Source organism: Dipodomys spectabilis, unplaced genomic scaffold, assembly GCF_019054845.1.
Source record: "Dipodomys spectabilis isolate Male_0828 unplaced genomic scaffold, ASM1905484v1 ptg000096l, whole genome shotgun sequence".
In the NCBI taxonomy this organism is placed as follows: domain Eukaryota; kingdom Metazoa; phylum Chordata; class Mammalia; order Rodentia; family Heteromyidae; genus Dipodomys; species Dipodomys spectabilis.
Window position 1 is genome coordinate 22,201,503 of NW_024870773.1, and position 15,574 is coordinate 22,217,076.

The window sequence follows — 15,574 nt, forward strand, 5'->3', positions numbered from 1 at the left end:
AAAAACAACATGGGAAGGTACAACAATGAATCCAAAACCAAACCTTCAAAAAATATGATAGCCAGCTTAAATCATTAGCCTCTACCAATGAGCTAGGTGGGCAGGAAGCCTGTTTAAAACTATAATAACAGAACATGATAAATGATGTTAACAGAGTTATAACGTGCCTCAAAGAGGGGAAAATGATGGAGTTCAACAAGATGAGAAGGGAAGAAATTACTGGAACGGTTGAGCCTTGAAGAAGGCCACAGAAATAAGGGGACCTCTAGCTGGGTACCACTAGTACGTGCCACTCAGGAGGTTGAGATCTAAGGATCACAGTTCAAAGCCAGCCCAAGTAGGAAAGGCCATGAACTCTTATCTCCAATTAACCACCAGAAAACTGGAAATGGTACTATGGCTCAAATGGTAGAGTGCTAGCCTTGAGCTTTTTAAAGCTCAGCAACAGTGCCTAGGCCCTGAGTTCAAGCCCCAAGACCAACCAACCAACAGAAAGAAAGAAAGAACAGTACCTCTAAGTAGGGTGGGGAAACTAGAAAACAGTGGGCACAAAATACAATCCAAGACTAAAACACAACAAATCATGTAAATCAGGTGGACTAAAGAGATGTATTTAGATGAAGGATCAAAGAAGTTGGAATAGTAGGGTAGGACAAGCCTTCTTAAAGGCTGGCCCGAGTTTGGACATTTTTCTGAGGAAAAATGGGAACCACCATGTTTGAAGAGAGTGTCTAATCATAAGGCTGTGTTGAGTGAAGCTAAAGATGCTCAACAGAGTGCTTGACTCACCAGTGGGTCACTGATTATTTCCCTCCACAGGTGGCACACCAGGCTCAGATTCCAGTAGAGGTCTTCCACAGGCAGGAAGGCAAAGATATGCCTCAGGACTTCATTAGGCAAGCTACAAATGTGGCTTGGTGGTTCTTGGCAGGGCAAGGTCCCAAGAAGGCCATAGTATGAGTCAGGAATGGGGTCAGGACCAATGTCCTCAATGTCTTGGACAGTTTCTCCAGAATCTGCAGAGTGCTGTGACAAACAGTCCTCTGCTTCTTGCATGGCCTCCCTAGGCCTTGTGCACGGTGGGGAAAACTGAAGCCGTGCAGTCTTCTTAGCCACTCCATCCCACTGCTTGGTCCCTGTAACCTTATTGCTGTCTTCCTCAAAGGACCGGGACCTCTTCCTGGGAGGTAGAGCTGACCTTGATGAGCCTACTCTCACTTCTCCATCGCCTTCCTGGGGCAGGGCGTAACTGCCCTCAGCAGGAAAGATCATGTGACCCTCAGAGTCCTGACAGCTGTCCTGGCCAACTGAACTGCTCTTGGCCATGTCATTGGTGCACTGCTGCTGGCCAGCTAGGAAGAACTCAGGACTGTGTCTTTGACATCCTTGACCTGTGCAAAGAACAAGAAGAAAATGGAGAAGCAATGATTAGTGATTACTGACCCAAAGTTGACCCAAATAAGACAACCTAATTCTTAATTATCTAACAGAGGAAGAGACAAGGATGTCTATGGGTCAAGTGGTTATATGAATAGCTAATTCAAAAAATAATCAGACATTAAGAAAGAGACAGAGATCAGTCATTGGGTGGTATGATTATCTAAGTTATACCTTAAAACATATGCAATGTCAAATGCTACACACTGGACACTTGACTGGACAGATAGAAAGAAGATAATTGTTCCTGTTCACATATATACTCATACAACACAGCTCTCCTGGCTCTTACCTACAAATCTGTAGGAAGACTTCCTGCTTAAGCAGAAAGAAAAATGCCTTACCTTGCCAGGTTCAGAAAATCCTACTCTTCTAATGTGACAGTTAAAAGTCTTTTAATGTTTTTTTTTTAACTTCCTTCTGTAAAGCTGATGCATTAAGTTCAAGGAATCATAATTATTTTTGTATTATTAATTGTGTCCAATTTCTCATATACATGTCTTTAGTTAGCACTTATTTATTATCTCTACTTCTGAGACAAAAATAAAGTGACAATTCCCAACCTCACAGAACATCTAGGCATGTAGGAGATGCCATGGTGATTTACACATCCTGGTGGCATTTTCGAATCCTAAAGTTATTTTCAAATGCCAACAAAGATTCTTACTTTGGAAAATAAGGTAATGGACTGAAACTAGGTTTAGCCTTTTAAGTGAATTTATGGAACTGCAATGAGTATTTCCTTCATATTATAGAAAGAAATCATTATAGCTGCTTCTAGAAAAATGTGATAGAAACCCAGAATTTTCAAGTCAGGCCTAGTTAAATTCTGGCATTTCATAATTGTCAAATTCATTTACACTAATAGTGAAGAACCTACCATATGCTCAGGTCCACGCTCAGAGTCCTGAAGAACTCACAACACAGAAAGTGACTTAAACACATTAAGCACACCAAGTATCAAAAACAGGTAATTAAGATTTTTTAAACTGCCTCACAATATTTTTACAGGTACCCACAAAATAAGAAACATATGAATGTATGTGTGTATGTATGTGTGTGAGAGAGAGAGGGAGAGAGAGTTTTTTTTTTTGCCAGTCCTGGGGCTTGAACTCAGGGCCTGGGCACTGTCCCTGAGCTTCTTTTGCTCAGGCTAGAACTACAACTTGAGTCATAGCAACACTTCCAGCTTTTTCTGTTTATATGGTACTGAGGAATCGAACCCAGGACTTCATGAATGCTAGGCAAGCACTCTACCACTAAGCCACACTCCTAGCCCTACAATGTTTTAAGAAAAGTAGGTTACATTAAAATTCCATGGTAAAATCAGATGCATCAAAAGAGAAAACCAATCTAGTTTATACTAGCAGGAATTAGCAAAATAAGAATTCTTCTGGTAAAGACAGGTAATAAGAGAATCAAACAGCCAGATGAAGACATTTATGTATTATCAAATATGCCAGTGCCAGTGGCTCATGTCTGTAATCCTAGCTATTCAAGAGGCTGAGATCTGAGGATTGTGGTTCAAAATCAGCCCAGGAAGAAAAAGTCTCAGTGAGACTCTTATGTACAATTAATGACTCAAAAACTGGAAGTGGCACTGTTCTCAAAGTGGTAGAGCTCTAGCCTTGAGCAAAAGAGCTCAAGGACAATACCCAGGCCTTGAGTTCAAGCCCTACCACTGACAAAAAAAAAAAAAAAGAAAGAAAAAAAATAAGGTGATGGCAAGAATAAGATTGCATCTATTACAGAAACATGGAAACATGTTTTTTAGGAATGACTGTAACAAGCTAGAAAATGATGTCCAAAAATATTAGCTAAAACATATATTCCAGTTGGGTACTGGTGGCCCATGCCAGTGTTCCTAGCTCCTTGGGAGGCTGAGATCTGAGGATCACACTTGGAAAGTAGCCCAGGCAGGAAAGTCTTTGTGACTCTTATCTCCATTTAGCCAGCAAAAAGCTGGATGTGGGACTGTGACCTAAGTGGCAGAGTACCAGCCTTGAGTGAAAAAGCTAAAGGTTAGTGCCCAGGTCCTAAGTTCAAGCCCCAGTACTGGCATAAGAAAACAAAGCATGTATTCCAGTTGATATGAAAAAAACTAAAATCTTGTAAAGGAGAAGGGTTACTAGATGACAAAGAACAGGCTCTGACATAAAAGCACTGAATGATGGTAGACTTTGGGAAACAAAATTAATGACATCATGGACCTAGTGACACAGTGGTCAAAGATTAATAAAGTCGCATAATCACAATGCTGACACTGATCCATATCTCTTAGAACATACTAGCATGTGTCCTGAGGCTCTGGTCAATCATTAGGACAGAATTCTCATGGAAAATTCACAGGGAAAGTATCACACTACTGCAACAGGACTATAAAAATCATACCAGTGGTATTTTCAAATGCTTTTAAACTGGAGATACTCAAAGGCCACACAAATGGGAGTTTGAAATGCAAGATTCTTTTTTGAAGACCTACCCCTACTCCCTCTTTGTGTTCTGGGTCTAGGATAGAGACCATGGTTGGGATCTCTGTTTGTCCATCTTTGGCCGAAGGGCTGGGTTCCAGCCAAGTGACTCTGAGCCAAATGCTGGCAGTCGATAGCTGTAAGATGCTTCCGCTTAAATCGTTGCACTGTTTCGTATCAACAAGCAGAGGAAATGAGATATTCATTAGTTATAACTAGCTCTATAAGCGAGCCAGAAAATTACTCAAGTTTTTAAAAAATATAATAACTGATGACTGATTTTATAGATCACTCCAGCCAGCCCTTTCCTTCTTCCAGTGCCACCAACATTCAGCCACTGTCGTAATGTCTTAGTATTCCTTAGCATTTAACAGAGAGCTGGAGGTATGGCAAGTGGCAGAGGACTAGCCTAAGAAGCTCAGGGCCCTGAGTTTAAACCATCATTATCACCACAAAAGAACTTCATGGGCTGGGAAGATGGCTCAGTGGTAGAGTGCTTGCCTTGCATGCCTGAGGCCCTGGGTTCGATTCCTCAGCACCACATAAGCAAAAAGAAAAAAGCCAGAAGTGGCGCTGTGGCTCAAGTGGTAGAGCTCTAGCCTTGAGCTGAAGAGCTCAAGAGTTCAGGCCCCACGACTGTACCCTCCCCCCCCCAAAAAAAGAACTTCATAAAGAATCTCAAAATGATATTTTAAGATCCTTAAATGATTTTGAAATACTCATTCAAAAAGAAGTTGCTATGAATGGATAGTTGTAATTTGACATCTTTTCCAGGTCATTGTCTAGACCATAAACTTTTTTTTTTGTCAATCAATGGGCTTACACTCAGGACTTAGGTACTATCCCTGAGCTCTTTTAATCAAGGCTAATGCTCTACCACTTGAACGCCATTTCCAGACAAATGTTTTTATATTTACAAATATTTAAAAGTTGGCTATAGATTTTTTAAAATAAAATTGTAACATATTTGAAAAAAAATCCGTATATTTGTCTTTTTCCCCTTATGATTTAATAAACAACAACAACCAAGAGCAGGCTACAGCTTTTTTCTTTTTTCTTTTTGGAGGGGGGAGTGCCTATCCTGGGGCTGGAACTCAGGGACTGGGCACTATCCCTGAACTTTTTTGTTTAAAGTTAGTGTTCTACCACTTAAGGTACAGCTCCATTTCCAGCCTTTTGGTGGCTAATTGGAGATCAGAGTCTCATGGATTTTCCTGCTCAGGCTGGCTTGATCCCCAGATCTCAGCCTCCTGAGTAGCTAGGATTTAGCTAGGTGAGCTAATGGCACCTAGCTAAAGATATAGCTTTTTAAAAATAAACATATTCACCATCCCTTGTATATACCAGCTTCTCCAAAATTTAGAATCAAAACACAGTTATAATGAAATAGGCTAGAAATTTCTTAGAAGGACCACCTGGCATACACCTCTCTGCCCCACAAAACAGCATGGTACTGAGAACAGACTTTGAGGCATAGCAGTAAGGCCCTCAAGTGGAAGAAAACTGAATCCAATTTTCAGAACCCTCAGAGGAAGAAATTTCTCATCCTCCCTAACATTATGTTAAGGAGTAATTGATCCTAGAAGACTCTTTCAAGAGTACCAAAAAGGGGGACTGGCAGTATTGGCCAGTGGCAAGCACTCGCCTAGCATATATACAACTCAGGATTTGATTAATAGAGTACCAGGTAAGCCACAGCTCCACTTCTGGCTTTTTTTCTAGTTAATTGGAAATAAAGAGTCTCACAGATTTTCTTGCCTCAGGATTGGCTTCAAACCATGTGCAGATATACATTATAGTTATCATTTTCAAAAACTAGATGGTAGGGCTGGGTGCCAGTAGCTCATGCCTGTAGCCCTAACAAATTAGGAAGCTGAGATCCGAGGATCATGGTTTGAAGCCAGTCCTGGAACAAGAAAGCGCGTGAGACTCTTATTTCCAATTAACCAGGAAAAATAAAAAAGCCAGAACTTGGGGCTGGGAAGGTGACTCAGTGGTAGAGCACTTGCCTTGCATGCATGAGGCCCTGGGTTCGAGTCCTCAGCACCACATAAGCAAAAAGAAAAAAGCCGGAAGTGGTGTTGTGGCTCAAGTGGTAGAGCGCTAGCCTTGAGCTGAAGAGCTGAGGGACAGTGCCCAGGCCCAGAGTTCAGGCCCCACGACCAGACCCAAAAAAAAAAAAAAGCCAGAACTTGAGTGAGCTGTGGTAGGTAGAATGCCAGTCTTGAGTGAAAAAAACTAAGAGACAGCGCTCAGGCCTGAGTTCAAGGCCCAGAACTGGCACACACACAAAAAAACAAAACAACATACACACACACACACACACACACACACACACACACACACACACACACACACACACACACACACACACCTATCTTCTACTGAATAAAGCTTCTTTGACTAACTTTCATAAAACATGGAACTATCTTTCAAAATATAAAGATAATATATAATGGTAAGACTGAAAGTATACCAGCAGCCTCATTACAACCAATTGTTACTAGAAATACTTTAATAGCTAATATCTTAATAGCTCATATCTTATTATAAACAGAAAATCCAATATCCCTTCCACTTGAATGATTTTATGATTTATTTGTTATTGCTGAATACTCTAAACACTAAATCTTATTCACCCCTATGAAGGCACTAAAATTTTTTTTTAAGTTTTTCTAAATTACAAAGGCAAATATAAGCAAGGCATGGTAGAATAAGCTTAAAAAAAGATTCTATAACTGTGCAAAATAAACTTAGGTTACTGATAAGTGCTACCCAGTCTATGGTGTTTTATCATAATAGCCTCAATGCGCATGTTCTGAACAAACTGAGTGAAAGATGAGGAGGGCAAAGTGAAGTGATCTAGGCTTAGGTGGTGTAGAACCTAAGCCTAAAAGAAAAAAAAGAACTTAAGCCGAGACCACTGGGCCTTTTATGTGGATCTGGGCAAGAGCACAGCCAGAAAAGGGATCTCCTCAAACACCACATAGGACAGATGGAGAATATCAAAAGTGTTCGGTCCAGTCTCAAAAGGAAAGGTTTTGAGGAAAGGGGATAATATGGACAGAGGAATACATTAACGTATTTGCCTCATCCAGATCTGAACTGTTCGCTGAGATTACGTTTGTAGAAATCAAACTAAGGCACAGGAATGAAGATCTAATGGAAGTGCTGGAACACATCGCTCTGAGTCAAGAGTTCAGCTACATCCCAGTGTATTCTCTCACCAAGTCCTTACTTGGTGAGTTTAGGTAATGATGTGTGGAGGGGGCATCTCACCTGGGAGAACCAGCTTTGGTATACTTAAGGAAGTTGCCTCTGTTGTACATTAAATGGTGCAGTGTTACCTGAGGAAGAGCTGTCATTTTCACTGGATTGGCACGGCAAAAATAACTGTCCCAACTTCAGCTAGTAGCCGGTACAAATAAACTCTATCTCAGGTCTCTCAGATGTAAGTGCTGTGATACCCAGAAATGGGGATGGGGAGCGGGAGATCTGACTCCACCTCCTCTGGCATTAACTAGCCATTAAACACCTCCTCAAAGCCCCTTAAAGACTGGGTGGTAGGTCCCCTGGCAGGTGTCTATATTATTCAAGTCTATGAAAACAAGGGGCATAACAACCTGTCACACTGAATTCACAGGAGAAAGTCTACTTGTGACACCCACGTGGAGGCTGACGCCTACCTCTATACCTCAAAGCCTAGCAACAGAAGCATTAGAACAATTACCTGACGACCATACCAGTGGAGTGTCTCCTTAAAGGGACCTGCTTTATTTTAAAAGCATTAGTGTTCTTGCTAAAGTATAGTTTAACTACACCGAAATTCTAATTACCCTTCTATTTTTATTAGTATGCCTTTTTTGAAAGCAGGTCTAGTACAGCTTTATCAACATAAATAAAGATGTTCAAATGCCACCCCCCTCCCCTGCCTGCTTCCATTAAACCTTCCACATCACCCAATTTCAAGGTGCTGAGCCCTCCCCGCATAGCAGATGCACTTTACATGTCTCTAAAAGGACATCTGAAACCAGAGTGCTAGCTGCCACGGTGGGCACGCACAGGAGAGGCAAAGCTGTCTAAACCAGGGAGCATCCTTATGCTTACAGAGAAAGACAGTGAGGCTTTCCAAACTCCATGAAGCCTCCACAGATGCTCAGGTTCACCTTCTCCACAGCACGAGGCCTATACCGCTCTTTCAGACTCTCTCCCAACGGTGACTAACAGACAGGTGTCATATCCTCAGGGGACACGACAGAAAAGACCAAGAATGTGGGAAAAAATATTTTCTCAAACAGAATTTTGCCAGGCTCAAGTAAACCCATTCCCATACTGCTTTTTGTGGGATAGCTTCTCTTCTTGTGCTTTATCTCTGTTCCCCCTCCCCCTACGTAAGACTCCCCCCTTTCTAAAACCCTCAGATGTCTCTGATAATCCTTGCATTTTAGCTCTGGCTCTGTGGCCTGCTGGCACCTCAGTTTCCTCCTCTTAGCTATTGACTTAAGGTAGTCATTACCTGGAGTTCAGACTTGCCCCAGTCGTCAGATCTCTTCACTTCAGGACTGTCTATTCTAACTCTTACCCTTTGAAGGGAGATCCTCTAACGGAAATTAAGTTTAGTCTCCCTTGAACAACACTTAGTACTAAGCCTCCACTCCTTGAAGGGAGGGATCATGACTCATCACTTAACCCCCAAAGAAGGAAGCACTAAAGTAACCGACTATCTCCCTTCACACATCAACATGGCCCGACAGCCGTCAATATACATGGAAACTTCTTAGATTATTAAGGGATTGAAGATAAACTTCTATTGTGAGGTCCTTGCAGGTTTGAATTTATTTGTTTCTGCAGCAAAACTTACCCTAACCATCTCAGGGTCATTTGAAATTGATACCAAATATTTTCCTTTCTTCCCCTATCTTTCCTAATTAAAAAGTCCTCTCAAACTTAACAGGTTATGAACCAAAATGGACAAGATGAGGATAGTAACTGTCCTAAAAGGGAATAACTATGGCTAATCAAAGATCTTTTAAAAAATCAATTTAACTTCCTAAAGCATGGTACTCAATGGAAGAAACTGCTCTTAACACCGTATCTACCTTTGCTTATCAGACAATATACAGAGCCACTTACCCTCACTTGGTGAGCTTTTCTACAAGCTCTGCACTTTGACAGGAGGCTGTGAAGATATACACATGGACGTCTGGTCTCTATAGATACTACAGGTGTACTACAACGTTAACCCTCATCATTACATTGACTCTGGAATGTAGTGGGTCTAACTACAGCCTGAGAAAACTGAGAGCCCAACTTAAACACAGTTAACAGAGTTGTTGCTCGACTCCAGCATTGCAGAATAGATTCACTCAGCAAGGAAGCATTTAACACGTTAACATAGCAACAAATGATCTCTGACATACTACATATTATAACAACTTTTTTTTTCCCTCTTTTTGTTGGTCGTGGGGCCTGAGCTCTGTCCCTCAGCTCAAGGCTAGTCTCTACCACGTGAGCCACAGCACGTCTGGCCTTTTCTGTTTATGTGGTATTGAGGAATCAAACCCAGGGCCTCATGCTTGGGAGGCAAGCACTCTACCACTGAGCCACCTTTCTAGCCCACAACTTTTTTTCAACTTGATATGAATGCATACCTTATGCAAATTACTGTTTATTTATCTTCATTGCAGTTATTTCATGTTGTTCTTATATAAACAGCAATTATTTGTGTAAGAACCTATTTAATAAGTCTTTTCCACTCCTAGATTAAAATTTCTATGGTATTAGACAAGAAATGTACTCACTACCTTACTTACGTAACTGCAACTCCTCTGTATATCACCTGACAATAAAATTTAAATTAAAAAAAAATCTCTATGGTAATGGTAAGTAGGAAGGCATAGCTCACTTATCTCCAGAAGCTAACATATTGCTTCATAATTGAAACAACAGCATCAAAACAGGGCCCTCTTCTCAGGCTGAGGCCGTCTCCCTAGGCTTGGAAGCTCTAAATTATCTTACAGCTCCTGAGTACTTTACAAGTTCTTCTGTTCTTTCCTATACTCAAATTTAATCTGCACAGTAATCCCATGATTGGGCCACAATTAACTGGGGCTCAGAAAAGACTTGCTGAAAGTCACGACAGCTTGTAAATGATGAACATGGGTCTCCTGACTGTCAGGTCTAGTGTACTTGCTATGGTAACAATCTCCTTTCTGTGTCAGAAAGCTTTTTTTTTTTTGTCAGTTCTGGGGCTTGAACTCAGGGCCTGGGCACTGTCCCTAAACCTCTTTTGCTCAAGGCACTCTACCATTCTATCACAGCACCACTTCCAGCTGAGGAATTGAACCCAGTGCATGCTAAGCAGGCACTCTACCACTAAGCCACATTCCCAGCCCTGTAAGAAAGCTTTAAGTTAAAAAACCTCAAGTTAGCCTAAGTGCTTGTCTAGCAAGCAAGAGGCGGGTTCAAGGAGGAAAAGGAGAAAGGGAGGAGGGGAAGGAGGAGGTGAAAAAATAAGAGGAGAAGGGACATTGGGTTCAATCTCCAGTATTGACAAAAAAATGAAGGAAGAAGAGGAAGAGGAGTAGTAGTGAAGGAAAGGAGAGGCAGAAGAGGAGGAAGAAACAAACAAAAAATCCCTTCAAGTTAGCCAGGCATGGCACAAGCTGGTAATGCCAGCACTTGGGAAGCTAAGGCAGGATGATTGTTGAGTCCATATAACAACTTCTAGGCTACCAGTGAAGCTCTGTTAAAAAAAAAAAAATTCTCCTTAAAAGTGGCTTACACCTATAATCCCAGCTACTCAGAAGGCAGAGATCAGGAGAACTGCAGTTAAAGTCCATTCCCAACAAAGAGTTAACAGTGAGACCCTATCTCAGTCAGTAAGCCAAATATGGTGTTAACACATCATGCCTGTAACCCTGATGGGATGTAATTCAGGTGTAGGGAAGAGGGAAAAACTATCAGACCCTATGTAAAAAATAACTAAAGCAAAAAAAGGGGAGGGGGGCTGGGGTTATGACTCAAATGAAAGAGGGCCTGTGTAGAAAGCACAAGTCCCTGAGTTCAAACTCCAGTGCTGCAGAGAGAGAGAAAGAGAGAGAGAGAGAGAGAGAGAGAGAGAGAGAGAAAGGAAAAAACCCTCAAGTTTAATTCCTGTATCAAAATTTTAATAATATTCAAAAAACATTACTATAAGAAAACTTCTAATATTTTCTGCAGACTCAAAATGGGAAACTAAAAGTATTTTGCTTTCTTTAAAATAAACAAGGAACACACTGCAACTAGTTCAACACTCTGGTATTAACTCTTTTTTGTATGTTGGTACTGAGGCTTGAACTCAGGAGCTCATGCTCTTGCTTAGATTTTTCACTTAAAGTTGACAGTACTCCTTGAGTCACAACTCCACTTTGGGCTTTCTACTATCTAATTAGAGAAAACAGACTGAAAGACTTTCCTACGCATGGGATGGCTTTGAACCTTGATCCTCAGTTCTTAGTCTCCTGAGTAGCTAGGATTACAGGAGGGAGCCACTGTGCCAGTTGGTATTAACCCTTGATGCATAGCCAGATGGCTACCAGCTATCCTCTAAATCCACAGGGTACAGGTTAGGAGGTTCTATCTCTCCAATCATCTTATATGCTAAACTACCATGATTCTCTTGGAAACAGCACTCATTTTCTACAAGCATGGATAGGTTGGATTGTTCACGGTTATGTTTCTCACAAGGAGAGGAATGACAAAAGAAAGAAAAAGACTACTATTTACTGTGCAGAATATATTCTTATATATTTGAAAGGCTTTCTCCACAACCACCGTTATGTATGTACTATGTCCCAGATTCATTATAAACTCCCCGAGGGATTTCCTTATGGTACCCTTGTTCAATGCTATTTTAGATACTGAGAATATAAAAATGAATATGCTTGACCATAAGGCAGGTATCAAAACAAACACAAATTGCTAAACACAAGAGCAATATAAGTGCTATATAAATACATAAAGCGCTATGGTGGTAAAGAAAAGTAAATAGAACTAGCAATGTTGGAAGAGGCTTTAAGAAGTATTGAGCCTTAAAAAAACAAATGGGTGTTGGGCACTGGTGGCTTACAACTGTAATACTAGCTATTCAGAAGGCTGAAATCTGAGAATATAATGGTGCTCAGGGACAGCACTCAGTCCCTGAGTTCAGACCCCACGAGACAGACAGACAGACAGACAGACAGACAGACAGACAGGCACACACACACACACACACACACACACACACACACACACACACACACAGAGAAACGAATGGGATTCAGTTAGTCAAAGAAACATAAGCAAACCCCCAGAGGCATGGCCAACCACTTGTGTGGCAGAAAAGGTGCATTTCTTTAGAACAAGGTCACTGATGAGGAATGATGATAAACAAGGCTGGAAAATGAATTTGAAGTCAGAAACAACAAAGGTCATTTAATACATTGCTAAAAAAATTACCTTCACCAGCAAAATGTAAACCAAAACTAAGCCAGGCACTGGTGGCTCACACCTATAATCGTAGCTACTCAGGAAGCTGAGATCTGAGGCCTGTGGTTCAAAGCCACCTTGAGCAGGAAAGTCTGCGAGACAATTCAATGAATCACCCCCTAACCAAAGTGCAGCTGTGGCTCAAGTGGGACAGTGCTCAGGCCCTGAGTTCAAGCCCCAGGCCTGGCAAAAAAAAAAAAAAAATGGCTATCATAAACAAAACAAATATGGGGGTGGAGATCTTACTCACTGTAGGAATGTAAATTATTCCAGCCAATATGAAAATCAGTTATGGATGTTCCTCAGAAAATTAAAAACAGAACTCTTCTATAACCCAGCCATACTATTTCTGGGTAGATAGAATCTCAAAGGAATCAAAGTCAGCCAGGTGCTGGTGGTTCATGCTAGTAATCCTAGCTACTCTGGAGACTTAGATCTGAGCATCATGGTTCAAAGTCAGTCTGAGGCAGAAAAGTCTGTGGCACCTTTTCCTCCAATGAATCAGCAAACAGCCAGAAGTGGAGCTGTGACTAAAGCCAAGGGATACAGTAAGGTTCTTAATTCAAGCTGTAGTACCAGTACACATTTATCCTAGGACTGTTCACAATAGCCAAGTTATGGAATCAACCTAGGTGCCCATCAACAGATGAACAAATAAGGAAAATGTGATTTTACACACATACACGTGTACATACAAATATATACATACTTATAAACACACACAATGGAATTTTATTTAGCCATTAGAAAGACTAAAATATCTTTTGCTGCAAAATGAACAGAACTCGGAATCATTATGTCAAGTGAAATAAGCCAGTCCCTCAAAGACAAGTATCAAATACTTTCTCTCATTGTGAAAAAGAAAATCAAAGTCATGAAAATAAAAGCAAGGAATGGGGGGCACACAATAAAGAGAAGGGAAACAGGAAGGAAGAAGAAGGATAAGAAAGAGTACCAGAGAGGGCAAATATGATCAGAATATATGATCAATGTAATCATGTGATCAATATGATCATATACTGAAATAGTATGACAAAAACTCTTCCTATACGGTTCAATATGTGCCATTACAAAAAAGAAGATGAAGAAACTGGCCTTTATTCTGTAGGCAATTCAGGGTACCATGCAGTTTTTAAGTAGGGTCATTATAACAATCAAATTTAGATAGACGTGAAAACTGTAAGAAAAACAAGTTGGAAGTGACTTTACCAACTTATGTCAGAGCTAGTGATTGCCTGAGGGCAGCAACACTCAGAGCTAGTAATTGCCTGAGGGCAGCAAAACATTTTGAAGACCAAAAATGTGTTTTGAGCTGTTGACAAGAAAAGACAAAAGAGAAAGAACAGCAAGGACAAGTAATGTTACTAATCATATTAAAGATTAAAAGATCTTCTTTTCTTCAATCATGTTTTTTCTAGAGTGAGGAAGGAGGCTCAAAATTCCAATTTTAAAAGTAATTTGGGGTTCTGATTTTTCGAGGCAGGGTCTCAATAGGTAGGTCAAGCTGGCCTTGAATTCAAGATCCTCCTGCCTCAGTCTTCTGTCTCCTGGGATTACAAGCATCCACCATCACATCTGGTCTTTATCTTTTCACAGTATCTGTGGAAAATCAGGTTACAGCCTAGGAAACAGTGTGAAATATGAGAGTAGTCATCAAAAGGCATGTGAATGGCCAAAGAGTATCTAAGATGTGAGTTGATAAATTTCTAGGAGTTAAGCAATTTCATAGCCAGAAACAGCAAAGACAGAATTCAAATTCAATTTCCAAATAAAAGCCTAGGAAAGAAATAGAGGAACACTACAAGCAAAAAGAAAAAAAGAAATGGTAGAACATACGAAATTCAAGTGTCTTTTTTCATTTTATCTCCCGTTTTATGTTGCTTGCGTCAGGCACTAATGCATTCTGATTGCACCCATCCTTCCTTCCTCCTTTACACTTCGCTAACTACATTGTCATGGTAAAGTCACTAACTTCATTATGCCTTAAGTCCACTGCTTGTCAGACCAAAAGGACGGCTTTATGGGATGGTATGTGGATTTACTTAATGCCAAGTGCTTTGTTAAACCAGAGCGCAGAACCAAATTAACGATCAGTTGTTGTGCCTTGCCCTGGTGGCTCATGCCGGCAATCCTAACTACTCAGCAGGATGAGACCTGAGATAGAGGTTCAAAGCCAGCCTAGGCAGGAAAGTCCATGAGAATCTTCATCTCCAGTTAACCATCAAAAAAGCCAAAGTGGAGCTGTGTGGCTCAAGTGGTAGACCAAAATAAGCTCAGGTTAAGACACAGCCAAAAAAAAAAAAAAAAAAAAAAGCGGTTGTTTTGAAGCCTGGCCTTTAGTGGTGATTTCCATTTTTTTCCCCTGAAATAAGAGAAAAACACCGAGGCTAAATGACTAGTTCCATCAAGGAAGACCACACCTAACCCTAATTTCTTCCATCACCTCCAGTCAGTCCTCAGATCTCAGTGAATCCTCGAAAAGCTTAAGGCCTTCTCACCTCACCTTTATCTTCTTACATTCAGGTAAAGAAAAGGAAGGGGGGGGGGATCGATGGTAGAGGGTGGTCTGGGCAGAATAAAACGACTTACCCAAGGTCAAAACAAGAGTGGAGAAGCCTAGCTCGCCAGTAACCAAGGCCACGTCTCCCCAGCCACCTCCGCAAGCCCCCGAGAAATGACGGCAGGGCCTCAGGGGGCAGCGCGGGGGCTCGGGCCTGGCTGGGGTTCACCTGACACGCGGGCCTCACCGTGCAAGCGCTCCGCGACCTGCACCCGCCCGCAGCCCGCCGAGCCCGCCGAGCCCGCCGAGCCCCCACACCCACCCCCGGCCGGGCCCCGCCCCGCCCCGCCGGAGAGTACGGCCCCACCCCCGAGACCCGAAAGGCTGAAGTTTCCCACGCATCGGAGCCCCGCCTGCATCCCCGGTCACGTCTAGGATCTCACGCACTATGGCGCTCCGGACCCGGGCCCCCGCCGCCGCCGTCGCCGCCCGGTCCCCGCTGCTGGCCTCCCAGCCCAGCGGCCCCCTGCAGCAAGCCCCTCCTCCCGCCCCGTCAGCGAGCCGAGACCGCGGACGACTTCCTCCACGAGCTCCGCCCCGTCGCTGCCCAGGGAAGCGCCTGCCACCGGATCTGAAGGACGGCCGCCTGAGCCAA

General features: G+C 42.1%; 1 protein-coding gene across 4 annotated transcripts in view; it reads right to left on the minus strand.

The window, feature by feature from the left end:
* Nucleotides 1-15,440, minus strand: part of Fbh1 (F-box DNA helicase 1) — a 38,857-nt gene extending 23,417 nt beyond the window's left edge. The window contains exons 1-3 of one of the 4 annotated variants that reach the window (XM_042685883.1): nucleotides 15,367-15,433; nucleotides 3,920-4,075; nucleotides 790-1,391 (exon numbers count right to left, since the gene is read on the minus strand). In XM_042685883.1, coding sequence (XP_042541817.1) covers nucleotides 790-1,391; nucleotides 3,920-4,075; nucleotide 15,367 — 759 coding nt within the window. In that variant the 5' untranslated portion in view covers nucleotides 15,368-15,433. Of the gene's footprint in view, nucleotides 1-789; nucleotides 1,404-3,919; nucleotides 4,076-15,008; nucleotides 15,138-15,366 lie in introns of those variants that run through there. The other 3 variants (XM_042685882.1, XM_042685884.1, XM_042685885.1) reach the window with 3 other exon arrangements.
* Between the last annotated feature and the right edge of the window lie 134 nt (nucleotides 15,441-15,574).